At 63.6% G+C, this 27,909-nt stretch overlaps 1 protein-coding gene and 1 long non-coding RNA gene across 10 annotated transcripts; one reads left to right on the forward strand and one right to left on the reverse strand.

Moving 5' to 3' along the window:
* On the reverse strand, positions 1-23,912 carry GRIN1 (glutamate ionotropic receptor NMDA type subunit 1). 8 transcript variants are annotated; one of them, XM_032307754.1, is made up of 21 exons: positions 23,187-23,560; positions 20,505-20,639; positions 18,094-18,270; positions 15,658-15,720; positions 14,789-14,889; positions 10,049-10,170; positions 9,799-9,973; positions 8,410-8,554; positions 8,229-8,312; positions 6,519-6,660; positions 6,287-6,414; positions 5,663-5,827; positions 5,457-5,575; positions 5,224-5,336; positions 5,001-5,149; positions 4,742-4,899; positions 4,271-4,432; positions 3,987-4,096; positions 3,732-3,877; positions 2,381-2,491; positions 1-113 (listed from the first exon to the last, which is right to left on the reverse strand). In XM_032307754.1, exons 1-21 carry the CDS (start codon positions 23,442-23,444, stop codon positions 45-47), a joined length of 2,832 nt encoding a protein of 943 aa, XP_032163645.1. In that variant the 5' UTR covers positions 23,445-23,560; the 3' UTR covers positions 1-44. The 8 variants fall into 8 exon arrangements, with proteins under 8 accessions (XP_032163645.1, XP_032163647.1, XP_032163649.1 ...); XM_032307752.1 differs by lacking the exon at positions 1-113 and adding an exon at positions 120-481 and having other exon boundaries at positions 23,187-23,912; XM_032307756.1 differs by lacking the exon at positions 15,658-15,720.
* Positions 22,457-27,673, forward strand: LOC116570546. 2 transcript variants are annotated; one of them, XR_004277469.1, is made up of 4 exons: positions 22,457-22,934; positions 24,584-24,779; positions 25,370-25,530; positions 26,154-27,673. It is a non-coding gene; the product is annotated as an uncharacterized LOC116570546 (long non-coding RNA). The 2 variants fall into 2 exon arrangements; XR_004277468.1 differs by having other exon boundaries at positions 24,610-24,779.
* The last annotated feature ends 236 nt before the right edge of the window (positions 27,674-27,909 follow it).

The following is a 27,909-nucleotide window of genomic DNA, read 5'->3' on the forward strand; positions in this document are numbered from 1 at the left end:
GTCCTTGGCCGGGCTAACTGGGCAGGTGGGCGCCTCCGGGGGCCTCACACCACGGTGCTGACCGAGGGATCTGAGAGGTTGAGCGTGCCCGTGATATCAGTGGGATGGTACTGCTGCAAAATAGAAATACACAGACAAGGCAGCCCGTTAGCCCCCATGCCCGGGGGCTCGCGCAGGGCCGGGACGGGTGGGCCGGCCAGCCGGCCGACCGGCGGGCGGGCGGGCGCGGCCTGGGGGAGGCTGGGGGGCGCTCCTCCCCCTGACCCCGTCGTGCTCCGGGACTCTGCGTGGGCCGGGCCGCTGTCCCGTCCATCTGTCTGTCTGTCTGCGGGGGAGGGGGGCAGAGGAGGGCGGGCAGGGCGTCTCAGCTCTCCCTATGACGGGCACACATCTGCAGCTGGCCCTCCTCCCTCTCAATAGCGCGTCGCGGCAGCACTGTGTCTTTTTGGTTTTGCAAAGCGCCGCGTCCACCCCCGGTGCTCTATAAATAAGAACCAACAATCAATACCCGCTGGCCCCGCTGGCCGCCAGGGGCCCCAGCCCTGAGCGCCCAGTGCTGCCCTGGCCCAGACCGGCCACAGGACAGGGCCAGAGGATCGTAGCGGCCGGACCGACCCCACCCCTCCCAGCAGAGCCCCCCACCCAGGCCTCCCTCCAAGCAGGTGCCCAGCCTGAAACAGGATGGGAACTGGGTTGCCCTCCCCCGCCCAGCCCCTCCAGCTGGCAGCACCCCCAGTCACCCCGACAGGCCAGGTCCAGCCCCACATGCCCCGTGGTATCAGGGCCGGCCTGGGAGATGGTCCCTGGTGCCTGCAGAGGCTCGGGCAGAGTCTGCTGGGATTGTGTCCCCGGAAAGGCACCTCAAAGGTCTCGGAGTTGCACCTGGACCGGCTAAGGGGCATGAGGGTTTTCTTTGGGTCGGGGGATTGGGGAGAATCAAGGATGCCCTCACAAAACAGCCTATGGCCTGTGTGACTTCTGTGCTCCTCTCTGGAAGTGCTATGAGGGTACCCTCTCCCCAGGCCTGCCCACCACCTCCCCTCTCTGGTCTTGGGTCTCTTCCTGAACCCCTTGGCAGGGCCCTGGCTCAGGCTCTGTCCACTTTCTCGGGCCTGTGAAGCCCCAGGCTGTGCTCCCAGCTCCCAGCCCCTCACTCTTCACCTGCCCTCCCAGTGCCAAGCCCCTCCTGGGAAACAGAGCAGGCAGGCCTCACGGGCCCCTCGCGGGGCACCCTGCAGCCTCGCCCTGGCCTGGGATCACTCTGTGCCAAGCCCTGTCTGTGTCCTGGAGATCTGCCCCCTTTCCAGTGCCCTGTGTGTGTGTGGCTGGCTGGGTGGGTGCAAATCTCGGTTCCACCTCGGAGCATAAGCCGCTGCAGGATGGAGGCCAAGCCGGGCCCTGGACTGCCGGGAGGCCAAGGGCAGTGCTAAGTCTGGGCCGCCCCCTCCCCACCTTGGACCGGGGTGCCCCTAGCAAGTCTGGGTCCATTTTAAGGGCTTTATTCCAAGTGTGCACAGCTGGTGTGGTCACAAGCTGCCCAAGGTAAGAGGCCTCTTCTGATGCCCTGTGGGGAGGGGCTGGAGGGTCAGGAGCTTGTCTCCCTGGAGGGCCCTCCTGCCCGGGAGCCTCAGTGACTCCGGCTCTGCAGGCCGAGGCTCAGCCTGGGGTGGGCTCCACCCACTCTGGTGCCTCCCAGTCCCCGCCTGACGGTCCCCTGCGGCTGGGGGCCTGTTCCACTTCCAGGCCCCAGCCGTCCACCCAGATGGAGCCGGCCCGGCCCCCAGCCCCGGCCCACACAGAGACCACATGGAGGGGATGCAACAGGCATGGCTCTGGTGAGACACGTGAGACAGGTGTCTGGGTGGCGGGGCTGGCGGCTAGACAGATGGGCGGATGGGACAGCACAGCCACCCCTCCCTGGGGGTCGCAAGGGGGTAGAGAGGGCAGTGGGCTCCCCTGGGCGAGGCTGGAGAAACGGGTGTAACAGAGAGGTGGCGTGGCCTCCCGACAGGTGAGGAGTCCAGGACCGACTGGCTCTGGGCTCCCGGGGGCCCTGGGCTCAGAGGCCGACTGGCTGACCAACGACATGACACAGCTTCAAGATGGCGCATGGCGTCATGGCAGACCAACGCAGAGACACATGGGGAAAGAGGACCCAGTGAGGGCCAGTGGGAGAAAGGACCCAGAAAGGTCTAGAGAGAGAGTGAAGACCTCGTGTGCTGGGCAAGTAGAGATGAAGGCAGAAGGGCCACAGCGGTCAGAGGTGGGGGTGGATGTGATGGTGAGGGTCGGGGAGCGGGCACGCCTGACGCACGGGACACAGACACGGGGGCGGGGCGAGATCGGTCGGAGACGTGGGACGGGGCGTTCTTCCCCTTACCGTGTCTTTGGAGGACCTACGTCTCTTGAAGCTGGAAGCCAGGGTGGAGGTGATAGCCCTAAATGTGGCTTTCTTTTTAGGGTCGGGCTCTGCTCTACCACTCTTTCTATCCTAAAATGAATATGTATAAGTGATTAGACAGCTAAGGCTGGTGGCCACACCTGCCCTCGCCTGCTCCTCGGGGGCTGCTGCCCAGCCTGGCCGGCCACTCGGGCCCTCGCTCCTGCCTGCCTCCCTGTGCTGGACAGACGGACCAGCAGCCGAACACGTGCAGCCTCTGCTCCTGCCGGCTCTCGGGCCTGACCTCGCTTGTGCTGGGGCTGGGCTTCCGGGGCCAGGGAGCGGGGGCGGGGAGTCCTGTCTGGCTCTCTTCCTGGGAGGTCGGCCGGGCTCCCTGGCTCCTGGGTGACCCTGGATTACAGGTGTCCCAAGGAGGAGGGTCCCCCAAGCACTGGAGGAGTCGCCCCTTGGGCCCTGCCAGCCGTCCTGTCCCCTGAGGGGGACACCAAGATTTAGGAAGGGGCTAGGGGGCCAAGGCAGGCGGCAAGATGAACTGGAGAGACAGATGCAGGCAGCTTCCGGTCCTGGCCTGGGGTCTGATGGCCAGGATGGCCCTGTGCCAGCTGGTGAGAGCCGTGACCAGGTCCCAAGAGCAAGAGTCGGCAGATGAGAGGTTTGGGGCCCCAGCAACCCGTCCCCCCGTGGCCCTCCCTCTCTGAATGTCAACTTCATCCCCGGACACAGGCTCTGGGGAGGCGCCCAGAGAAAGAGAAGACATGAAGGAAGCCAGAACTGGGCTGTGTGGCATGAGCCCACAGGCCCGCACAGGCCCCAGGGCCTGCCCTATCCCGGAGGAGCTGGGGCTGCCCCACGGGCAACCTGTTTCCTGCTGGCAGCAAGTTCCCACAGACACGGCCTGGGGTGCCGGGCAGGGCCAGCTGGCCCGATTCAGGCTGGAGTCATGGAGCACAGAATACAGCAGGGCAGCAGGGAAGGGGGTCCCTGGCGGGTGCCGAGGAGAGGCATGGGGCGGCGAGGGCAGAATATGTCTTGGACTCACGTGCTACACCCAGGTGGGTCCCTGTCTTACCCTGCCTCAGTTTGCCTTCCTAGAATGGGTGCCGGCGGGCGACTCTGGAGACAGAGGGGCCAGGCGGAGGCTCGGCGCCGGGCTTTGCAGGGGGCCGCCACCTGCGGGTGGCCCCCCAGCAACGCTGCCCCGGGCTGTGGCTCCGGTCCTGCCCGCACGGGCTCCGGGGAGCCTGAGCCAGTGCTCCGGCCTGTGGGATGGAGGAGGGCCGGGGCCGGGCCGGGCCGTGGGCACCAGGCCTCGGAGGGTGGCATGTCCTACCTGCAGGTTCTTCCTCCACACGTTCACGGCTGCAAAGGCCAGCTGCATCTGCTTCCGGCGAGCGTCCTTGTGTCGCTTGTAGGCGATCTCAATGAAGATCAGAAAGATTCCAGCCACGATGCCCCCAGCCACCAGCATGAAGACCCCTGTGGGCCAGGAGCCAGCACCTCAGCCGTTGGCTGGCCGGTCTGTGGGCCCCTTGGAGAGCCCTGCCAGTGTCAGCAGGGGCGCCGAGGGACATGGGGAGAAACCCACCTGCCATGTTCTCAAAGGTGAGGGTGGCAGGGGCATTGCTGCGAGAGTCACACTCCTGGTACCGCACCCACGTCTTATCCAGATCCTCCATGAAGCCGTTCTCGTGGGACCTGGGAGGGGGCGTCCTGGAGTGGGCCACGCACCGGGGCTGGGGCCTGGACCCCGGTGCGGGAGGCAGCGTCTGCGTGTCCCGGTGGTAGGGTCTGGCTCTGGCGAGGGTTAGCCTCCGGTGGGAGCCTCTTGGGGAAGGGGGAAGGGCAGTAGGCTGCGGGTAAGACACTCACTTGAGGATGGACAGGGAGACGTTCTGCTTCCAGGGGCTGTCCTTGCGCATGCCAATGCCGAAGCCCGAGCGGAAGAACAGCTCGCCGGTGGTCACTAGGTCGCACTTCTGTGAGGCCTCAAACTCCAGCACCGCCGAGTCCCAGATGAAGGCGTGAAGCTTGCTGTGGGCGGGGCTGGGGTCACAGGGGCCCCGCACGACCGGGCCGCCCTCGCCTCTGCACCTTGTCTTCCTTCGTCCCGCCCACCTGGGAACCTCACCTCGGTCTCCATCCTGTGCTTCCCATCCGGCCTGGACACGCCACTTCCCAGTAGGGTTGGATGGCCCTCCCCTGCCCCTCCCCCTCACTTGTCCTGCCCGCCCACCCCCCTCATTTGTCCCACACACCCATCCCCCAGTTTGTGACGCCTGTCTGGCCCCCTCCCTTGTTCCACCCGTTTGTCCCCCCAGCGTCCTGCCCATTCCCCCTCACTTGTCCCGCACGGCCTGGATGGCCTCCGCAGCGCTCTCATAGTTGTGTTTCTCCATGTGTCGGTACATGGTGCTCAGCTCCACCTGCCGCCGGAAGTAGATGTCCACCGAGCTCTGCTTCACCGTCGCATAGATGAACTTGTCGGAGGGGTTCCTCAGCTGCAGGGTTCGAGGGCAGGCTTCAGGGCTGCTCCTGGGGCCCAGCCAAGGCAGAGCTCCGCTGACCTCACGCTTCCCGCCCCCTGTGGGCCAGGCCTCACCCGTGGGTCGTTGATGCCCGTGATGCGCTCCTCCGGCCGGTCCAGCACCAGGAAGGCCGCCAGGTTGGCAGTGTAGGAGGCCACAATGATCATGGCGAAGCCGGCCCACACCATGCCCAGGATGCGTGCTGAGAAGCTTCGGGGGGCGCCTGCAGGCAGAGGAAGGTCAGCTCCTGGCTGTTGGGAAGGGGCAGAGCCGGAGCCAGCCGGTTCGTGGCCTCACCTTCCCCAATACCCGAGTTGAGCAGAACGCCCCAGGAGAACCACATGGCCGAAGACAGGGTCAGCGCGTCCTCTTCCTCCTCTTCACTATTCACCTTGAACCGGCCAAAGGGGCTGCGGGGCACAGAGGGCAGGCGGGAGAGGGCGGCAGGGACAGCCCTGCCCCGCCCCCTCGCCCCGCTCTGCCCGCCCCCCCCCCAGTTGGAGGTGTCTGGCCCCCGGGGCCGCGCTCACCTGAAGCGGTCCAGCAGGTACAGCATCACGGCCACCACGTGCACCGACAGCCCCACCAGCAGCCACAGCGTGCTCTGGAACGGCTGCATGAATGAGTCCAGCGTGCTGCGGGGGATCTCCTGCAGGTGGACAGGCTGTCAGCGGCCCCCCACCCCCCGCCCCGAGCTCACCTAGGACCTCCTCTCGCCCCGCCGGGTCCTGCCCACCTTCTTCACCAGAATGGTCAGGCCCTGGTACTTGAAGGGCTTGGAGAACTCGATGTACTGTGCACGCTCGTTGTTGATGGTCAGCGGCGCCACGATCATGTCCGCCTGCCCGCTGAGCAGCTCGCCCATCATCCCATTCCACTCCTTCTTGTTGCTGTTGTTCACCTGCGGGGCGACACCGCCGGTGGGCGCGCGGCCGCCATCAGTCCCGCTCCAGCGACCCGCACCCGCCCCAGCTCGACTCTGGGGTCCACCCACTCCAGACCCCACCCCCGTCAGCGGGGCCCGCCCATCCCCGCCCCTCCCGCGCCCGCAGGCCCCGCCCATCCCCGCCCACCCGTCCCCGGGCCCCGCCCATTCCCGCCCCACCCGCGCCCGCAGGCCCCGCCCATCCCGTCCCCCGGGCCCCGCCCATTCCCGCCCCACCCGCGCCCGCAGGCCCCGCCCATCCCGTCCCCGGGCCCCGCCCATTCCCGCCCCACCCGCGCCCGCAGGCCCCGCCCATCCCCGCCCCAGTCCGCGGGCCCCGCCCATCCCCGGGCCCCGCCCACCCCAGACCCTGTCCCTAGCCAGACTGCGTCCCCTCGGACCCGTCCCTCGTGGCACCCAGCAATCCACGCGTACCCGCTCTTGCGTGCCGAACTTGCCATCAGCCACCAGGTGCACCTCGTAGGTGAAGTTCATGGTCCGCGCCAGCTTGATGAGCAGATCGATGCAGAAGCCGTAGCAGCACTGAGGCACAGTGTGGCGAGCTAGAGGGGCCAACAGAGGCCATCATCGCTGGGCTCCCGGTTCCCCCGCCCCGCCCCGCCCCGCCACGCCACGCCCCGCCCCCGCGCCCGAGCCCCGCGCTCACGGCTGCCTGGCGACGTGTCGTTGGGCCCAGTGCAGATCACTTTCTTGACCGGGTCCCCATTGACGGTGAACTCCTCCTTGCATGTCCCGTCGCTCAGCGTGGGCTTGACGTACACAAAAGGCTCCTGGTGGATCGTCACAATCTGCGGGGCGGAGGGGAGGGGCGAAGACCCAGCCTGGACCACTCCCCCTAAGCTCCCAGATTGCCCTGGATCCCTCACCTTCAGCCACTGCCCCTCCTGCCCCTTGTCTTCCGTGGTCACCGTCAGCGACACCTGCCTGCTGTCCCTGGGAGGGTCCCCAGACTACTCAGCGTTTAGAAGGCACGTGGCCTCCTGAAACACTGTCCCCTCCTCTTGGCCCCTTGTCTTCGGGGTATTGGCTTAGGCATCAATCCCTCCGTCAGACTCTGCTGGAATGCCCAGCCTGCCCAGCACCTTCTCTGATTTCTCAGAGATGAAAAACTCCCTGTCCTAACCCAGGGCACCCATCCTTCCCCCCACTGCCCACCATGAGGACAGGGGCCTTGTGTGGCATCCACTCCGAATCTGCACAGGACCCCGGGCCCTGGTCCCTCCCGGCCCTCAGCCTCCACAGCAGAGGGAGGGAGGGAGAAGCAGCTTTGCTGCTTTCCTCTCTCCTCTGCGGTCACTGTGCTCTCTCTCCTGTAGCGTGTCTGAACCCAGGGCCCCCTTGAGGCTCATGCTGGGGTTCTCTCTTCCTGTCTTTCATGGGCCCAGACCCTGGAGGTGAGGACACAGGGGGCTGACGAGGGCCCCAGAGGAGGTGATGTTGGAATTGGGTATATAGAGTAGGCAGGGTCAGTCTGAGGGGGACGGTCTCGTGGCACACGGGGGTCTGCAGGGATGGGCTGTTCACAGTCTCGGCTGCAAGGGCAGCATTTGACATTCCCCTTCTGCGGACTGGGAGCACTGGGAGGAGCTTATTGCTTTTAAACTTTCATCATGTTTTTCTTTAAAAAATACATGTTTGTGGTTTTGAAAAATTGCTGTGTGTAAAGCCATCTGCATCTGGCCGGCTGAACGGGCCCATCCAGCCATCACTGGGCTCCTACTCTCAGACTTTGCAATACGGAGTATCCACCTGCTTCGGAGAAGACAACTCTGCCTGCCATGACCGGGGGACGACCGTGGAGGAGGGGTGAGGCCACAGGAGCAAGGAAGGGAAATCTTGAGAGGAAAGGCAGCCAAAGAGGGGCTCCCAGACGCCCAGGGGGAGAGCCCAGGAGGGAACAGCCTGCTATGGGGACTGGCCAGGCAGTGGGGGACAGGGTCAAAAGGACAGTTCGACTGGGTCACAACGGGAGGCTGTGAAGCCTGGGCACGCAGGTGGCGAGAGCCACCCAGAAGAGTGATGAGGGGCACGGAAGGAGCATCTCAAGACCCAGGACTCAGGACAGAGAGTGCGGGAGCCAGAGTCCACTGAAGAGCCACCGGGTGGCCTCTGTCCCCACCAGCGCCTCCCCAGGAGAGCCCGTCCCACAGGCCTCCCCGACTTAAGTGGAGAACCCGTGGGGCTCTCTCCTCCCTGTTCCTCTGTGGTGCCGGGTGTGGGTGACCGCAGCCAGGTGCCTGCCATTCCCCACTTCCTTCAGTCACTGTCGCTGGCCTGACGGTCCCCTCCTCTGGGCCCGAGGAGCTGGCTGGAGAGTCGGGCTGTGGACCCTGGCACAGAGCGGCAGACTGCCCACCTTCAGCCTGGTGGACATCTGGTACCCTCGGGGCTTCTCTGTCTCTCCACCCGGCCAGATGATCTTCCTGTCGTTGGGGATGACCTGGGGGTGGGAGTATGAGATGGAGGGTGGCCGCGCAGGGGTCTTGGCCCCAGGACCCTAAGGCCCCAGCCCCCACCCCCTCATGACCCCCACCTACGTGGGTGCCATTGTAGACGCCCACTTGCACCAGCTTGCGGTTCTGCAGGTTCATGATGCTGTAGTTAGCAAACTTCCGGTCCCCATCCTCGTTGAACTCCACTCGGCCAGTCACCCCGTCAGCATACTTGGAAGACATCAGCACTCTGCAAGGGGGCGGCGTGGGCAGACTTATCAGCAAAGCTCCTCTCGCTGGCCTTCCGAGGCCGAGCCCCTTCTTCTGCCTCAATCCCAAGAAGAAAAGATCAGCAGGCGTCAGACCCTCATGCTGGGCATCTGGTGGACGGCATGCCCGGCTGTCAGCACCGATGGATAACACAGCTATGGTCGCCCAGCGACTCCTGAGCGCCAGACCCTACTGGAGGGCTTTCTGCAGGGTGGGACGTTCCCTCCCAGCAGCCACCCTTGCTTCTCAAACGAGGAGGCGTAAGCTCAGGTAGGAGCCAGTAGCCTGTTCACCAGCAAGTGGGCGAGGAAGGGCTGAGGTCCTGTCTTGTGTGCGTGCCACACGCCTCTGCGTCTGTGCACACATCACATGCTGCAGGGACCTGCGGTGGCATGTGTGCTCCTGTCGTGGGCCTCAGAACTGTGTTCTGCACGTGCTGCTCAGTGTTTGCAGCCGGTGGGTGGTGGTGGTGGTGGCGTCTGGTGATGGGCAGAGCGGCATAGTGTCCAGGACGCTGCGAGTTAATTCCTGCCCCCTGTGGCCATCCACTTGGGCATCTGGCCAACCCTGGCTCTCTACAGGCTTGGGTTCCATCCTGGGGGCCTCCTTTGTCTGATCTGCTGGGCCCCTGGAAGCCCCCTGTCTCCCCCCGGAACAGGAGCTTCCTCCCAAGGGTTGTCAGCCGGGGTGGGTCGCAGGGTCGCAGGTTTGGCCGCAGAGTTAAAAGGCGGGGCCAGGAGCAGTGGAGGCAGCGGCGACCGCACTGACCTCCGAGGCGTTCATGTCAGAGTCGGAATGAGGCGGGCGATTAGCACAGTGGAGGCGGGGGTGGAAGAGAGTTGGGGGAAAAGGAGGGAAGTGAGGAAGACGACCGGGCGCCTGGGGGGCTCTGGGTTAAAGCCTCTGTCTTTGGCTCGGGTCATGGTCTCAGGGTCCTGGGATCGAGCCCCGCATCGGGCTCTCTGCTCAGCGGGGAGCCTGCTTCCTCCTGCCTCTCTGCCTACTTGTGATCTTTCTCTGTCAAATAAATAAATAAAATCTTAAAAAAAAAAAAAAAAAGAGGACTGCCTCGGTGGGGTGTCGGCAGCGGGACCACCGGCCCGGCCCGAGAGAACTACTCCCGCCTCCGGAGAGGCCCCGCCCACCCAGGAGAGGCCCCGCCCATCCAGGAGAGGCCCGCCCACCCAGGAGAGGCCCCGCCCACCCAGGAGAGGCCCCGCCCACCTCTTGAAGAGCGGCCCGGTCTTCCAGATGTTGGTGTTGCCCACGCAGCCGCGGGGCGGGTCGGTGATGTTCTCCTTCTCCAGCAGCTCGTGCACTGCCTGGGCCACCACGCCCACCGCGTCGCTAATGTGTGCGGACTCGTTCTTGCCGTTGATGAGCTGCAGTCCGATGATGCCTGGGGCCGGGGTGGTGGGCTTAGAGTCCGCGGGGGCGCCCGGCCCACCCGCACCCGGAGAGGCCCCGCACTCACCGTCCGGGGCGTAGCGCAGAGCGTTCCCTGAGATCTCGCGCTCCCCCACCAGCCACACGTACCCGGAGCCCGTCATGTTCAGCATCGCGGCTGCCCGGTACACGGTGGCAGCATCGTCCTCGCTGTGGGGCAGAGCGGGGTGACGGGCCAGGACTCTAGCCTTTCCCCACCCGGCCTGGGGCTGCTCTCAGTTCGCACGTACTCTTCTGGAGTCTGGGCGCCCCCCAGCCCCTCCCCCAGCTATGCCCTTGCCTGGAAATAGGCCTGGAGACACTGCAGAGGTGACAGGCCCAGCACCACCGCCACCTCCAGCCCTCCCTGCGTCCAGTGATGGTGCAGAGGGACCGGTACCGGCCTGCATCGCCAGCCCACACCTGGGCCGGGAGACCCTCCCCTCCCCGCCCACAACAGCGGGAAGGGCAGGGGGATGGGGGTGGGACCCAGACCCCCAGAGTTTCTAGCCTCTCTTGCTGGCCTCCTGCCTTGGGGAGCAGGGTCAGGAGTCATTGCAGATTGCCCACCAGTCACCAGGTGCCAGGCCCTGCTCTGAGCACTTTACAGATTCTCGTATTTACCGTGACGTTCCCATGCAGCGGGAACAGTGCTCTCCCTGTGGGTCTGTGTGTGCACAGCCACCCCAGAGTCCATGCTCCTGCGCCCTCCTGGACAAGCTGTGCGCCCTCTGGCTCCCCCACACATGCCGGACAAGGGGCCAGGCATGCTCCAGGTTCATCCGATGGGGGTGGGACCCCGTGCCGAGAACTGCCCTCCCCCAGGGCAGCGAGAGCCACTGCCCCCGCTCAGGAGGCTGCCCAGAGCCAGGTGCCAGCAGGATGCAGGGCGGGGCCTGGCCTTGGAGGCAAATGTGATCCTGAGCTCTCGGGGTGTTCTTACGGGTGATTCCCTGTGCACCTGGTCCTCGTAGGCTCTCGTCGGGACATCAGGACAAGCATCCTGGGTCTGGTGGAGCTATGGGGGCCCCTGGGGTTCCTGCCCCTGCTCCTACCCTCCCTTCTCTGCCAGTCTGGACCCAGCCCCAGATGGGCCTAGAACACAGCTGACATTTGCTACTGCAGGGCCCAGAGGGGTTGGGCAGACCGTCTGAGTGTTGGGTTATTTTCACAATGACTGACCCTGGAAACTGAGGCAGCTCTAGACTCCCTACGGGGTCTGCTCCCAATTTTCTCAAGGGTTAGCCAGCGAGGAAATGCAGACCTTCCGTGCTCCCTCTACATGACATGCTCCTGTCAGATGTAAGCCACACACAGAGAGGTGCCCCGGGCGGCACCACCCCCGTGACCAAGGACAGCCTCCAGCCTGGAGGCCCAGCGAAGCCAGCGCTGTGTCTGCAGGGGCACAGGCAGCCCACTGGAGCTGGCAGAGAAGCCCGTCTGCACGACACCTTCAAGTCTGCGACATCTGGCTGAGCAGACTGGGCGCATGCCTGGGCTTGTGTCTGTGTGAATCGCGATCACTGGTAAAAAGTTGTAGGCAAAACCCTGATCATCCCATCAGTCTGAGGGAAGCAATCGGTCCCAGAAAAGACAATCTCCGGAAGGTAAGAATGAACTTTGAGAGATGAACTCTCTGCCCTCCGTAGAAAATTGCTCAAAAATTAGGACTGGCTTGTGAGGTCTCTCCCGAGTGTGCTCTCAACGGCCTCACGAAGGCAGAGCCAATGTGTCAGGGGAGCACCAGGGCCAAGGAGACCTTCGCATGCTGCCCGCTAGCCTCCCTGGCTCCTGGGGACCTGGGAATGTGGGCAGCCCAGGGCCCTCTGTCACCTCTATTCCCAGGAGCCAGCTGTGAGGGGAGGGGTCCCTTCCAGTCTTAACATCCAGGAAGGGGCCTCCTGTGGACGCGAGAGGGGCCTTGGCAGCTGTGCGGCTGGTGTGCGTGCTTGGCCTTGTTGATAGTGTCGGTACACGTGTGGGGCAGGTGTGTGCACACAGTGTGGCACACATGTGGCGTGTGTATGTATGCATAACCACACAGTGCACCGTGCATGTACATATGCGTGTGGCATGTGCACGTGTGTAGAAGTGTGCACTGGTCTGTGTAGAAGTGTGTGTGGTGTATGCCGTGTTGTGCCTCTATGCGCACGGATAGTGTGTGTGTGTGCATGTGTGTGAATATCTCGTGTGCATATATGTACGGTACAATGTGTACGTGTGTGTGGACGCTTGACATGTATTGTGCATGGTGTGTACATGGTGTTTGCACGCGTGTGGGTGTGTACACAAGCAGTGTGTGTGAGTGTGTGAGTGTGCTGTGTGCCTCTGGGCACGTGCACGCAGGTTCATTTGGGCGTGTGTTCATGTGTGTCGTGTGCATGTGATTGTGTGTCGTGTGCATGTGATACGTGTGTGCGCGTGTGTTGTGTGTGTGCATGTGATGCATATGTGCACGTGTGTCGTGTTTGTGTGTGCATGTGATGTGTGTGTGTCATGTTCATGTGTGTGCATGTGAGGTATGTGCTCTGTGTGTGTGATGTGTGTGTCGTGTGCGTGTGATGTGTGTGTACCATGTGCATGTGATGCATGTGTGCACATGTGTCATGTTTGTGTGTGCATGTGATGTGTGTGCATGTGTCGTGTTCGTGTGTGTGCATGTGAGGTATGTGCCATGTGTGTGTGCCGTGTGCATGTGATGTGTGTGTGCCGTGTGCATGTGGTGCACGTGTGCACGTGTGTCGTGTTTGTGTGTGCATATGTGTGCATGTGATGTGTGTGTCATGTTCATGTGTATATGCATGTGAGGTATGTGCCGTACGTGTGTGTCATGTGCATGTGATGTGTGTCATGTGCATGTGATGCGTGTGTGTCATGTGCATGTGATGCGCGTGTGCACGTGTGTCATGTTTGTGTGTGCATGTGATGTGTGTCGTGTTCGTGCGTGTGCATGTGAGGTATGTGCTGTGTGCGTGTGATGCGTGTGTCATGTGTGTGTAATGTGTGTGTACCACGTGCATGTGATGCGTGTGTGCACATGTGTCATGTTTGTGTGTGCATGTGATGTGTGTGCGTGTGTCATGTTCGTGTGTGTGTGCATGTGAGGTATGTGTCATGCATGTGTGCCATGTGCATGGGATGCGTGTGTGCTCTGTGCATTCGTTTATGTGGTGCAGACAGAGTCCGTGTGTGTGTGTTTCCGTGTGTGCAGCTGGCAGACAGGACCACGTGGCCTGCCCCAGACGGAACTTTTCGCTGGATCCACCCCTGCCAAAGCTGTCCTTGAGCCTGGGGGCCGGCGACGCACGGCAGGCCCCTCCCCGCCCGCACTCGGGGGCTTGGCAGTGAGGCATGGGACTCTACAGAGCAAGGGAAACAACGGAGAAAGCGGCCAGCCCTCTGCTGGGAGCTGGGCGCGGCGGGGAGTCTGCAGATGGCTGTTGCCCGTGGCTTTCCGGCCGTGTCCTGGCGGCCACTCCGCTGATAAGGGGAGGGCTGAGTGGGTCTAGTTCAACGTGACCTCACCCTTCGTACAAGCGCCCAATGGCTGGACATCTATGTTTGGCATGAGTTCCTCGGGTCACTCTGTCCTGGTTGAAGGGGCCTGCTGGTAGTCAGCTGACCATCCGTTTGCCCATCTGTCTGTCTGCTGGTCTGCTCACCCGCCCATCCTTTGATCCCGCCAAATCCCCTGAACCTCTCTCAAGCCCCATGAGAAATGAGGGGGTAGAAACCAATTGGGGAATCAAACGGGAAGATCTGCTGGGGCTCTCCCTGTGGGCTCCTTCTGGGCAGGGCTTGCCCTGGGAGGGAGGGGCAGCCCCCTGACCTTGCCTGGGCCTGTCCCTACACCTTTCTCGGAGTCCTCCCCCCAGTGCCCAGGGTCGGGTGGTTGGCAGGAGCCCGGGTCCGCCAGGGGCAGACGGGATGAGCTCCCAGCCGTGGTAAGCATGGAGCTCGCCTCCGTCTAGCCCATGGAGCCTTCGGGGCTCGCCCCCCACCCCAGCACCAGGAAGCGGGGCACCGGGCTCTGTGTCATGGGTTTGTTGACTGAATGTCCTCACGGACACCTGCTGCAACGCAGAGGACTGCTTCCTCCTTGTGGCCTGGCGGACAGCAGCATTTGGGGAACACTCCTCTGGGCCGGGTGACCCCATTTTTCTCTCCACTCTGTTGGGAGTCTAGGGGCACTTCTGGGAAAGGGCAGACTGTGGTGTGTCCCTGTGGGCCCTCCTGGCTCTTCCTTTTTCTAGTCCAGGGGCCTGGATGTCCCCTTCCCAGGGGGAACTTAGCCATTTACAGAGAGACTTTTGCTGAGGTCTCATTTCCAAGGTCAACCTGGGGGTCAGGTCCTGGCTGCCTGCAGCCTGGTTTCCACAGGTCCCTAACCGGTTCCTTTTCCTACTGCCCACTCCAGCCGCTCCAATCCTTCTGTCCTAGCGCTCTGGCTCTCTCCCTGCTGTGGCCTCTCCTGGGTTCACCCGCACACCCACATGTCCTTTCCCTGGCGTTTGCCTCTGAGCCCAGCTGGGTCATCTCTCTCCCTCTGGACCTGTTTGTGTTCGGAGAGCAGGGACTCGCCCATATTCCATCTCAGAGCGACCGGGAGGAGGACGGGCGGACCCGGGGAGGGCATTGCATCCACGGGGTCTCCAGGTGTCCGTGGGGGGAGGGGGTGGGGCGGCTCTCCTCGGCCATGGCACTCGGGAAGCTGAAACTCAGCATCAGCCCCACAGTGCCCCGGGCCGGGCTGGGCCTGGGTGAAGTAGGGGGCGGGGCCCAGCCTCACCTGGCGGAGAGGATGATGACCCGGGCCTCGAGCTCCCGTGCCTCCATCAGCAGGGCCGTCACGTTCTTGGTCCCCGGGTCGAACTGCAGCACCTTCTCCGCCTGCGGTGTGAGCGGGAGTGTTAGCAGGCGGCCGGGGCAGGGCCCAGGGCCTCAGGGGCGAGAGGCGGCTGTGGCTGCTAGGAGCCCAGAGACAGCTTAGCTAGGGCCACCGCGGCCCGCACCTGTCACCTGCACTGTGCACCTGCCTGCCCGGCTCCTGCCTGGCCTGGCCTGGCCTCGCGTGCTGTCCTTCTTCGGCCTGCTCGCTCTCCTGCACTCACTCCAGCTCTCCTGTCCTCACCTGTGCACTGAGCATGCAAGCGGAGGTGGGCCGAGACTCAGAGGATGCGTGCAGCGGACAGGAAACAGAAAAGAGTTTTGGAATGCAACCGGGAGCAGAGATAGGGCCGACTTTTCCAAAACCACGGGAGGTCCTCTCGGGCCGACCCTGCAGGCCCCTGCGGGAGCAGCTGGACCAACAGGGGCAGGCGGGCGGCTGGGTGGGCGGGTGCCCTCCTGGGTTCCTGGAGGAAGCCCTGGGGGTCCCGGAGATTCGCATGCACTTCCCGGAGAGCGGCTCCTCCTGCGGCCGGCCGTGCCTGCTTCTCGGGGCAGGCCCGGGCTGAGGCCGCGGTGGGCGGGCCGCGGGCACCCAGGCGGCCTGCTCCTGCCCTGTCCTGCCTGCGGCTGCCTGCCTCACGACCTCACTCTCCTCAAGGCTCAGGCCCGCGGCGCGGCGCAGACGGGCCGACAGCGGCCCCGTGGCCGAGGCGCCGGAGGCCAGGGCTCCCTAGTCGGTGGGTGGCGTGCACGTCCATGCATATATACCTTGGGTCCGCGCTTGTTGTCATAGGACAGTTGGTCGAGGTTTTCATAGTTCCTTTTTTTACTCTGATGAATAATGTGCACAGAGAAAATATGCAGACACAGAAGAAGATTATAAACGGTTGAAAATGACGGCGCTAAAGCAACCACACCACCTCCTCGGCGCGTGTGCAGACGGGCACGTACCTGGAGCTCGCAAACACCGCGGCCCGGGCAGGGCTGGGGGCCGGGGCACTGGGGACGGGGTGGGGGGCCGGGCCGCTGGGGCTCCCGGCTGCGGAGCTGTGCTCTCAGAAAAGGTCACACTTGGGAGGAAGGGCACCCTGTCTGTCCCAATACCAACGAGTCCCTCTGGGGCCCCACGTGCCCCCCACCAGCCCCTGCCATGCACCTGCCCTGCAGTCCCCGCAGTACCAGGCCCGCCCCGGGCAGTCCTGCATGGGGGTGACAGTGCCTCCCTCACGCCCTGTCCCCTGGGTCCCTCCTCCCTTGTCTCCCCTAGAGGCCCAGGTGCCTGTTCTCACTGACGGGCATGGGTACACCTGTCGGCCCACTTGTGCACGCGAGAGTGAGTGTGACAGGGTTGTGTGTGTGCACCTGTGCACACAGGGTGGTGTGCATCTGTGGGCATCTGTGTGAAAGTCTACACAAGGTTTTTGGTGGGGAGATGAGGGCCAGGGCACACTCGTGTGCGTGTGCATGTGTGGGCAGGCACATGTGGCAGCATGTGTGCAGGCACGTGTGTGGGTGTATGCAAGCATGTGTGTGGAGACGTGTGTGAGAGCACGTGTGTAGGCACATGTGTGCATTGAGGGCACGTGTGCAAGCAGGTGTATGGGCACATGTGTAGGCATGTGTGTGCATGTGTGTGCATGTGTGTAGGTGTGTGTGTACATGGGGATACAGGTGTGCGAGCATGTGTGCAGGCACGTGTGTGTGTGTGTGTGTGTGCATGTGTGAGCCGGGGCATGGGTGGGCCCATGTGTGAGTTGGTGGCTGAGTGTGTCTGTGGGCTCCAGGCCCGTGGGCTCGTCCAGGTGCAGTCTCTGGCTGGGGAGGGTGTGACATGGGAGGGTCGTCTTGGGAATAGCACATCCCTGCAAGCGTGAGTGCACATGGGTGGGGAAGCACGGACATGGCTGGTAAGTGTGTGAGTGAGCGTGTGCAGCCTCCAGTGGGCCTGCCAGGAGGGGCCTCGGCCTGCCAGGCACTGGGAGATGCTGTCTTGGGAGGTATGGGGGCCCTTGGCACTGGTAGTCAGCCCTCCCTCTTAGACTCCGACAATCTCCGCCCGCGGGGCCCCCCCAGGACCCTCTGAGTCTGCCCTCTGGCTTCACCCACCCCAGCCGGTGCCCTCGACTCCCTTCAGGGGCCTATGGGGGCCTGGGGTGGGCACTAAGTTGGTTGAAGCCAGCTCTGACTTCAGGGACAGAACATGCTCCCCGCCAGCCCCTCGGTCTGGCCTCCCCGCCCGCCGCAGCCTAGGCCTCCCCCCGCTCTTCCCCGTCCTAACTGAGGGCCGTGGCCCTGGGGTTGAGGGCTCAGGGCTCTGGCCTACGTGAAGGCGGGACCCTGGGCCTCCTCAAGCGGGCCATGGGGGCGGGCACGGAAGGGGCCGGGGGTCACCTGGACCCCCCCCCATAACTTGCCCCTCTGCTCCCTCTGCGCTCCCCCGGAGTGGGGGCCGGGCTGGGGCTGTTGCTGAGTGTATCCAGAGCCGGGAGGGAGCCCAGCCTCACGAGGGGAGTGGGGGGCGACAGCCTCGGGGCTCAGTCGGGGGAGTGGGAGGCCTGAAGGGGGCAGAGCCCAGGCCGAGGGGAGGGGGCGGCAGGTGTCGGTGGATGAGGTCTGGTGAGGACAATGGGCGGCTGAGCGGGGAGGGTGGCCGGGGAGGGGAGGTCGTGGAGTGCGGGGAGGGAGAGTACGGGCTCCTTTGGGGGAGGGGCACGAGGCACGATTGCGGCGGCCCTAAGGCCAGTGGGGCTGGGGGGGCGGGGGAAAGGGGAGAGGGGCGGGTAGGGGGCGGGGCCACACGGGGCGGCGCCGGCGGGGGGGGTACTGCGTGGGGGATGGGGGGCGGACGTGGGCGGGGCGGGGGCGGGGGCGGGGCTGGGGGCGGGGCGGGCCCCGCAGCCCCGTGCGGAGGGGTGCGGAGGGGTGCGGCGGCGGGCGGGGTGGGGTGTTTGCGGAGCTCCAGGTGGTCCTGCCCTCGCCCCGCAGGGACTGACACGAAGGAGATTCGGACTAATGGCAAAGCGAGTGAAATGAGCCGAGAACAGGCCGGGGCGGGCGCTCGCCAGACGTGGTGGTGCTGACCATGCACGATGGAAAGAGAGGGTGTCACACACGGGCCACAGACACAGGCCGGCGGCTCCTGCTCCTGCCGCCGCGGCGCCTCGGCGGCTCCTGCTGCGCCGCCCGCCCGCCGCCCGGGCTCACCTTGGACTCGCGCTCCTCCAGCAGCGTCTCCAGGCGCTTCTGCGCGGCCCTGCCCTCGTGGTCGTCGCTGACCAGGAGGATGACGTGGTTCCAGCTGTACACGCGCATCATCTCGAACCACACGCTGGACTGGTGGGAGTAGGGCGGCACGGTGCGGAGGAAGCTCAGGTGGATGCTCTGCGGGGACAGGGGGCGGGGCTGAGGGGCTCTGCGGGGACGGGGGGGGGGCGCGCGGGGGGGGCGCTCTCCCCACCGAGCAGACCCCACACCCAGGGGACCCTGCCTCCTCCTAGCTCTACCCTCACAGCACCCTGGACACCTGTCAGAGTCAGGGACCCCGCCCCCACTGCTGCCTCCCCCCACGCCCTCCGGTCTGCGAAACGGCAGCTCCCCGCGGCTCCAGACAGACATGAGGTCCCCGGGACTGTCCCCAGGACTGTCCCCGGGATGAGCTCCCCTGCTCCTTGGTGGCCTCCCCCTCTCAGAGATCCCCACTGGGGCTTCAAGGGGCGCCTTCCCAAATCCGCAGAACCGTAGTGTTTGCCAGAAGTCTTGATTTGGGGATAACTACTTCTTGTCTGCAAGTCCAGAGGTGGTTGTCTGCTGACCCTGCCCTCCTCTATGTCCCTGTAAGGGCCAGCCCAGGGCACGATGGGACAGGAGCGCGCCGCAGGCTCCCTCCTCCATGTCTACCCAGGAAATGGGAGTCCCATGCTGATCTGTGGTCCCTTTGCCTCCAGCCCCCACCCACTTGTCAGTGTGGCAGCAAGGGGGTTGTAGTCGGGGTGCTGGGCTGGCTCTGACCCAGGCCTTCACGGTCTGCGTGCTGGGCACAGACTGGCAGTGGATTGGGACCATGAGTGGGGCCAGGGCGGACTTGTGAGGTTAGGTCATTAGGTTTGACCTCACGCTGGACCAGGGACTTGGACCGCGATCTGAATCTGGGCTACGGTTCTGCCCTGGCACAGGGCACCTCCTCCCAGCCGCTTTCCTGGGCAGAGCACAGTTCCTTCCTCTTGCATATGAGGGGTCTGGTGCCAGAGAACTAAGGAGGTTGGAGGGCACAGGACAGGATCCCCCACTTGTCTGGAACAGTTTGGATGCCTCAGCTACATGCTGGGTCTTCCAGAGCCTCAGGAAGGGGCTGCTGCTCCAGCCTCCAGCCGGCCTCTTCCCCTGGGGGCCTCCTGGAGAAGCTCTGGCTCTGGCCTCACTTTCCCTGGCCTGTGGACAGACCCATCCTTGACCTCCCCAGACCTCCCTGGCCCCGGCCGGGATGACCTCCATGCCTTAGGAAGCTTTATCTAGAACTGTGAGCTCCTGGAGAGGATGGGAGACCGGGAGGCCCCCAGCACGCGGCGCCTCGCCTCATCCTTCCTGATCTGTCTGCAGGGAGGGAGCCCAAGGTCTGGAGGAGGCTGTGGGGCCCTCCCAGCCTCTTGGTGGCTCTTGGCTTCCCCAGCTCTTGTGCCCAGATCATGGGCAGACGCTGTGGGAGAGCTGTGTGACTTAGAGCGAGTTCCCCGCCTCTATGGGATACCAACTCGGTGACCTCGACTCTTCCAGCTGCTGCTTCAGGCCTGGACAGCTCCAGCCAGACCCCCATTCCCCCCGGGGACCACAAGTGTCCTATATTCTGCTGAGTGGTGATGCTGGCCGCCCCGGGACCTGCAGACCCCAGACTAGCCTCTCCTGCCACGAGCGCATCCTCTGTCACCCTGCGCCCATGTGGACATCTCTTCCACATGAGCCCTGCGGCGGGAAGGGCTGGGACCCACACCCTCATGGCTGTGTGGTGCAGCCCTGCCAGGCTTTTCCTCCAGCTCTCCAAAATCCACCCGTCTGCGGGGACCTCTGCTGCTTCCGAGGGCTCGTTATTGGTGCCTGTCACCTGCCAGAGTGAGTGTGTGTCCGTGTGTGGGCGTGAGTGCAAGTGCATGACTGTGCTGATGAGTGTGTGTGTGTGGAACATGAGTATGGGAGGGTGAACACATTAGTGTCACTGTAGGGTGTGTGTGTGCGTGTGTGAGCCTGTGTAACAGCACCCGAGCGTTCCCGGGAGTGTGTGTGTGTGTGTGTGTGTGTGCACGCGGGCTTAGTGTGGCGGTAGGGGTGTGTTTGTAGTTGTGCGTCTGTGGGAGTCCGAGTTCTCCTGCTAGGAGAACGCGCATCAGCGTGTGTGTGTTCGGCTCCGTGTGTGCGTGTGAGTGTGTGAACATGCGTGAGTGCGTGAGCTCTCATCTCTTCCTGCTGCTCCTCGAGCCCAGAGCCCGCGGTCTGAGCACGTTCGTGCCTCCACCCTGCCCCCCTCCCCAGGGCAGCTGCCGGTGGCCCTGGGCGGCAGCACTCAGCCACTGGGTCTGAACACAGGAACAGAGCCGGCCGGGTCCCCACTGAGTGGTCAGGCTTACCTTGTCTGAGTAGATGGACATACGGGTGGTCAGCCCCAGGACGGGGATGCGGTAGAAGCCGGCTGTGTACGAGACGGGGGTGGGAGTGAAGTGGTCGTTGGGGGTAGGTGGGTGGCTAACTAGGATGGCGTAGACCTGTGGACACAGGGGACAGGGTCAGCTCGAGGTGGGGGTGAGGTGGGAGGGGCACCGCCCTGGAGCTGGCTGCCCAGGAGCAGTGGAGGCTGAACTCAGCAGGCCAGGCTGGGGAAGTCCAGGGGCCTCGTGTGTGCGTACGTGCTGCCCAAGGGGCACGTGCCCCCGGCAAGGGGACAAGACCCTGTAACCACCCTCAGAGAGGAGGACAACCGACAGCCGAGGCAGAGGCAGAGCAAGACTCCAGGGAGCAGACAGGACACACAGAATGATGGACCTCCCCGGACTTTCCCTGGGGGGCCTGCCTTCACCCCCTTTCACTGGAGGGACTGCCTTGGGGTGTGTATTCAGACCTTGAGAGGAAGGACAAAGATTGTTCTTGGGATGTCCCTAGAGCCGCACGTCGCCCCATGGGGTGGCCGGAGTGGCTGGTCCTGCCGCATGCTGACCAGCTCACCACGCCACGCACTGTCCCTCCTCCTGGGTGCAGAGGCCAGGGCTCCCGAAACGGAGAGCTGCCCCGGAACGTCTCCATCTAATACTGCAGACTGCGCTCTGTCAGGAGAAGCCGGGCGAGGAGCCACGGAGCCCTCGGTCCTTTTGCAGGTTCTTCCAGGGCCCGGCTGAGCTCAGCCTGGTTTGAACAAGACCCAGTCCTGACTTTGAGCTCTGACTACATCCTCAAGGAAGGGAAGGGAGTTGCCGGGGTGGGGGTTGCAGCCTAGCCTTCCTGCCCAGGCCACGGCCGGCTCCTGCGGGCAGATTTAAAGCCAGTGGCTCCGTCCTCCAAGGCAGGGGAAGGGGGGTGGCGTGGAGCCGAGGGCTTGGCAGTTTTCTGCCAGCCTCACATTAGAAGGACCCGTGTCTGTCCCGACTCCGCCTTCCCGTTGTGGCCCCAGGGCCTACCTCTCCCTATATCGCCACACTAGCAGCGCCCTTGCCCTTCGGCTGAGCTCACGGACGGGCAGCTGCTGCCCTCACCTTTGCTCCTGGCACTGGCTGTTCTCTGAGGGAACAATGCTCACAGACAGTGTAACTGGGAACGGGAGGAGGGGTCCCCAGAAAGGGCTCTACCTGGGTTCCCTAACTCCACGTCTTCACGTCTCTCCCTCATTCCCGATGGGACACGTGACTTAAGCTGCCGGCCACAAAGGCTCCCCCCAGTCCTATCTCGACTGCTCAGGGCTGGGAGCAGGGAGGTGGCTTGCGAGGTGGGGAGGGGAGATCCCTGAGAAAGCTCAGCCCCTAGCCTCTGCCTCTTCCTCCCCGGCCCTCACCTCCAGTCTGCCCCCAAAAGTGCCTGGGCTGTGCGTGAGTGTCTGCCCAGGCAGGTGTTCACAGGTGTGTGCTGGACTACACGTGTGTGTAAACGTACACCCAACATGTCCGTGTGTGTGTGCATGCGTGTGCATGATGGCGCCCGTATGTGAGCACGTGCACCTGGGTGTGCTGAGCACTGTGTGGCCCTGGAGCGTGGGTATCCGTGGGTGTCGTGGGTGTCGTGCGTGTCCGTGTGTGTCGTGGTGTCCGTGGGTGTCCGTGGGTGTTGTGGGTGTTCGTGGGTGTTGGTGGGTGTCTGTGGGTGTGCCTGTGTGTTGGGCAGGTGGGTGTGAGTGAGCATGTGCAGTCAACTGTGATGCCAAGGTACGTGAGTGTGTGCTAGTGCAAGTCTAGGCGTCTGTGTGCACGAGCACAGGCGTGAATGTGTGCACATGTGAGTGTGCCTGCCCGCCGATGCCCACAGATGTGGGGTGTGTCAGGTGAGCATTCATTCCGCCCAGCGTCAGCCCGGCGCTTACATAAAGGCTGCATTGCAGTGCTCCCGTGGATTCACTGGGATTCAGCAGGCAGCACGGCACAGGGGCGGACAGCTCCGAGGCAAAATCCTCAGAGTCATGTCCTCCCCCGCAGCGCTGGCTGTCAGCGGCTCCCACGCTGTGCCCTGACGCCTCCCACAAGCACAGTCCCCACTCCCACCCTCCAGAACACCCTGCCTCAACACCTGGGCCATTTCCCATCTCAGTCAAACCCATGGGCGGGGGAAGGGGAGAGAGGGAGGGAAGGAGGTCTAGACGCTCTGAGACAAAGATGGCCCCAGGCCCCATCCTGCTTGAAGACGGGCGCGCAGTGCGCGCTTGTGTCTGGGAGAGCACTTCTGCCCATAAGCCCTGGACACCCACCCCTCACGGACACAGTGATGAAACAAACCACGAAATTCTTGCCCCACATCTGCTCACAGGGCTCGACTGGAGTCCTGGAGCCCTGGAACCTTGTGAAGACTGACCAGCGTAGCAGGTGGCCAGTCGTGGGGAGGCAGGGACCAAGATGGGGGACTGGTGTTTGGCTGCTGGCGAGACCAGCCGTTTCCAGCAGGAGCCGGCTGGCATAGGGGTCCTCTCCTAAGAGGGCTAGGAAGGGGTGGGATGAAACTGGGACACGGGGAGGGACGGAGGGGGGAGGAGGGAGGAAGGTGGAAGGTGTGGGGGGAGGGGTAAGAGCTGCGCAGAGCGGGGTTGCGGGGGAGCCCTGGTGGGGGGTGGTGGGCACCTGGCTGGAGATGAGGTCCTCGCACACCGACAGGGCCATCTGGATGGCGTTGGGCTTGTGGGTGACAGAGGTGGCATTGAGCTGGATCTTCCAGGAGCCATGCCGCTTGTTGGCCTGGTTCACGGCCTCACGGAACATCTGCTCGTGCTTCCGCGTGCTCAGCACAGCTCCAATGTTGACGATCTTGGGGTCGCAGGCGGCGCGGGCAAAGGAGCAGGAGAAGAGCAGGGCGAGTGTCAGCAGTCGCATGGTGCACATGGGCTCCGGGGAGGGCCCTAGCTCTGGGCAGCGCGGACACGGGGCCCTCGGCGCATCCCCAGCGGGGTGTCCCGGCCGTCCTGCGCGCGCCCGGTCCCGCGGGCTGGGGACGACGCCACGTCTTCCCGCGGAGCCGCAGTGCCCCGGGGTCTGCGGCACGGAAGAGGGCCCCGGAGCCGACGGCCGCGGGGCTCGGGGCCGCGCGCGGTGGGTCCCACGCCGGGCGGAGCGGCTGGCGCTGTCCGCGGTGCCGAAGCGGGTCCCGGCGCTGCTCCAGGCGCCCGGCGCGGACAGGACGCCGCAGTCGGCGGCTCCTCCGCGGGCTTCGCTGGTCCTGGTCCTGGTCCTGGTCCTGGTCCCGGCGCTGCGGCGACCGCGGCAGCTGCGGAGCCGCGAGCGGGGCCGGCGTCTCCTGCTCCGCCCGCCGCCCCCGCTTCCCAATACGGAGGGGCGCCTCCCGCGCCAGAGTGTGCGCCTGCGTTGGTGCGAGCATTTACGAGAGCGCGGGGGGGGGGGGGTGCTGGGCGCGAGCGTGCGTGTGCGCGCAGGTGTGTTTGGAGGGGTCGCTGGACCGTGGGTCGCTGGGAGATGAGTTCACAGAGGTTCGTGGGGCTCGTGTCACTGCAGCTGCCTGGCATGTCTTTTAACATGACCAAATGTGTCCTGGCAGTTTGTGTGTGTGTGTGTGTACACGCGTGTGCACGAGTCTTCACGCATAGTCAACGATATTTCGGGGCCTGATTCTGCTGGCCGGAGACCTGGGGGTGTGGAGAGGCCCTAAGCCATGCCTCTGGGGGAGGGACTGTGAGACTCCCCTCTCCAAAAGGCTCAAAAATAAGGGAGAAACCCCATCTGCCTGGCCATGGGATTTGGACCCTCCCCCCGCCCCAGGGTTGAGAAAAATAGAAAGGGTGACAGTGGCTGCCTCCCACGTTGACCTGGATCTTCCAGGAGAGTCTGGGGGTCTGGACCCAAATCCGTTATGGAGAAGCCAAGGCCAGAGGGAGTTGTGTTTGTAGTGGATACGACCAAGGTTAGACATCAGAACGCGCTTGTTCTGGTGAGGTGTGTGCCAGGGTAGATGTCCCATACCCCTGCTTCTACTCTTTCCCCACCCCCCTCTCCTCATTCACTCCCAGCCCCCACTCCTCTTGCCCCTTTCCAGAACCTCCCTCGTCGCTCTCACCGTCAGGATCCTAATTCTTTGTCCCTACACCCCCGGAGAGTGCTTCACTTCCCTAACTCAAAGGATGGCTGAAGCTCCGCCCCTGCCAGTGACATCACTGTTTCCAATAGCAACTGAGGATTCTGCAAACCCAACTGCAAAAGCCCCCAGTAAGGATAAAGCAGGGCCATCCCCACACCTAAGTGATGTTCTGAGCAGTAGAGAGGGGAGACACCCTTCCCTGCCTCCCTGTGGTTCTCACCAGCAGGCTGACGCCCCCCCGCCTTCCCCGAGTCAAACACAGACACCCAGGGACATCCCTGGTTCTGAGAGGCAGGGGCTTGGCTCTTGGGATGCTCCTCTTCTCAACCCCTTCTCTCTCAATGTGAGGGAATCACTGCTGCGGGGCTAACTGATCCACAGCCTGTCATGGCCCCCCACCCTGCTCCAGGATTGAGGTCCACCGTGGAAGCAGCACCAATCTTAGACACGCTTACTCCCCGGTGGGCTCACAGAAGGATCTGTTGGTGGGTGCTTGGGAGCCCAGAGCAAGCCTCACTCCACAGGGTCTGTGTCTGGTCTCCAAACTTCTGTGGCCTGTGGCCTGTGTCCGGTCAGAGCTTGGAGGCTGTGTGGGTGAAGGAAGACTGGCCGCCAGCTCCGTGTGGCCCAGACAGCTCCAGAACACTTGGGAGGGAAAGAATTCAGCAGGGGCTGCAGCCCAAAAGCCTGGCCCCTCCCACCCCCCTCCATTTGCTAGGTGGGTGCTGCAGCAGCTCCTGCAAGCCCTGGAGAGGCCGCTTCTAAATATTCAGAGCTCCGAGAGCTGGTTTCACAGGCTGGGAGATTCAGGCTGGCTATGGCGGAAGCAGTTACACCCAGGAAATCATCAAAGCCTGCAAACCAGCGCTTATTCTGAGGGTGAATTAGCCAGCACACCACCACCTCCCCTAGGTGGCCGATGCCCTTGCTTTTGTCCTGAGCCCCAGGTGCACCTTCCAAGCATTCAGGGATGGTGGGGGGAGGCTGTGACTCCCCGCCAGACCTCGGCCCCCTCCCCTGAGTGTGTCTCTCCTGGGACCTGCCCTCCATTTTACTCTGTGGCCTTCTCCCAAGGGAGGGGTGCAGCCATAGAGGGCCTGGGCCTTGCTGTGCCCCGATATGACAGATGAACCTGCCTGGACTTGGACCCCTCTGAATCCACTTTAGCCAATTCTGTCGGGAGGACTCAGGGGCCTTGGGGCGGTGCCACTGGCCTGGGTGGAGAGGGACGCCCGGGTGTCCTCCAGGCCTTCCCCTGGGGAGGTGCTCCTGTGGAGGGAGCTGCTCCTGTGGAGGGAGGTGCTCCTGTGGAGGGAGCTGCACCCCATTGCCAGCCCCCCAACCAGCTCCAGAAGGCACTGTCAGTCACAGGCCCAGTCCTCCTAAGCCTCAGTCGATTGGCAGGCTGGCCGAGGGGTTGTCACAAAACCCAAGCAGACCACTCAAGGTGCTTGCCTGGGATTCCGGCTGGATGGGAAGCTGGATCTCCATCCTCTCTGCAGATGCCACTCTGAGAACTGGGGTCAAGAGCCACTTGTGGACACATTCTGCCAAGCGGCGACCCGTCCGAGAGGAGGACGATGACGCCAGGGGGTAGGGTGCGGAAGCTTTGCAGGCCCCTTGGCCATGGCCGGCCCAAGGCCCAGAGGACGGGCCTGCCTTTGGTGTTCACCTGCGGCGAAGGCCTGCCTCCACATCAGGACTGGGGAAACAGGACCGACTGTCAGACGTGGACCGGGCGGCGTCAGGCTCTCTGTGCCCTGATCGCGGAGGCCTGAGGACCGTCAGAGTCCTGCTTCGGACACCAGTGATGCTTGTTTGCTCTCGTGCTGATTCCCCTCGCCCACCTTGACCCACCTGGTTCTACTGCCTGCCTCCGGCACCACAAGGTCCCTCCTGTCCCTGTTCCCGTCCTCTCTGACTCGCCAAGTCCCACTTTCCCCAAAGGCCACCTTCCCAACATCACAAAGTCCCCCACAGACCCCACTGTGGACAAGACCGAGCATTCAGTTCATGCGGCAGATGTTTGTTGAGCAGCTGCTACATTCTGGGCACTGCCCCAAGGGCTGGGGGTACCACAGTGGAGGACTTAGCAGGTACCTTGGGCCATGAGATGCAGGAGGAGGAGGAGGAGGAATCAGAGTGCGAGGTCAGAGTGACGGGGCCATGTGCTGGTTTTCACGTCTGTGACCGTGCTGATAGGCGTCCCCTCAAGGGGGCCCGATGCTTCTCCCCTTGACTACGGACTGGACTTGGCGACTTTCCTACTGAATGGAATGTGGCAGAAGGGATGGTGTGTGGCGTCCGAGGTTAGGGTTAGAAAGGGGAGCGTCCGTCTGGCGCTGTCTCTGGCCGTCTGCTCCGGAGCAGGCCAGCCGACCGGCATGCCGGGAGGAGAGTGGGCAGTCCTGGGAGAAGCCAGCGAGCAGCGCAACCCACGCCAGGAGCCTCCTGCCCATGGCCAGCCCCGACTTGGAGACTCCAAAGGCCCTCCGGCCCCTGCCGAGCGTTCACATGACCACGGTCCTGGTTAACTTGCTGGTGGTCATGTCACGGGAGACCTTGAGCCTGAACTACCCTGTCCAGCTGCTCGAGAATTCCTGACCACAGAAACTGTGACGAACAATGAATGTTTATTGTAGTTTCAGATGCCAAGTTTTAGGATAACTGGTTATGCAGCAACAGATGACTAGTCAATAGCGGTTGTTTCTCTAGGTTCCTCCTCCTGTAAAAGATGTCTGAGGAGACATCTGAATGAAAAGAGAATGGAGGCCAGGCAGCCGTCTGAGGAAAGTGTTCCTGGGAATGGCAAGTGCAAAGGTTCTGGGGTGGAAATGTGGCAGAGGGAGTGGGGGACACTGGTCGGGGGGAAGCCAGAGAGGTGATCGGCCAGATCCTGGGGGACCGAGTAGGCCCTGAGGAAGCCTTCAGCCTTACTTTAAGTGAGCTGAGACGCCACTGGAGAGATTAGATCAGGAGAGTAACACAATTCAGTTTTTGGTTTTTTTTTAAAGATGTTATTTATTTGACAGATCACAAGCAGGCAGAGAGGCAGGCGGGGTGGGGGGGGAAGCAGGCTCCCCGCTGAGCAGAGAGCCCGATGCGGGGCTCGATCCCAGGACCCTGAGATCATGACCTGAGCCGAAGGCAGAAGCTTAACCCACGGAGCCCCCCAGGCGCCCCTCAGCTTGTTTTTTAGAAAGGATCCCTTGGCTGCTATGTGGAGAACTAGCGACCAGCCAGTACATTATGGGTCAC

The sequence above is a fragment of the Mustela erminea genome, chromosome 12, assembly GCF_009829155.1.
Source record: "Mustela erminea isolate mMusErm1 chromosome 12, mMusErm1.Pri, whole genome shotgun sequence".
Lineage (NCBI taxonomy): Eukaryota > Metazoa > Chordata > Mammalia > Carnivora > Mustelidae > Mustela > Mustela erminea.

What these genes read in the sequence shown, in the direction of transcription:
- GRIN1 (XM_032307752.1), bottom strand. Translation starts at nt 23,444, where the DNA reads ATGTGCACCATGCGACTGCTGACACTCGCCCTGCTCTTCTCCTGCTCC. An exon ending in TGTCCATCTACTCAGACAAG is followed by an intron (nt 18,271 to 20,504) that starts GTAAGCCTGACC and finishes CTGTCCCCGCAG; the next exon opens with AGCATCCACCTGAGCTTCCT. An exon ending in AGTTCGGCACGCAAGAGCGG is followed by an intron (nt 5,828 to 6,286) that starts GTACGCGTGGAT and finishes GTCGCCCCGCAG; the next exon opens with GTGAACAACAGCAACAAGAA.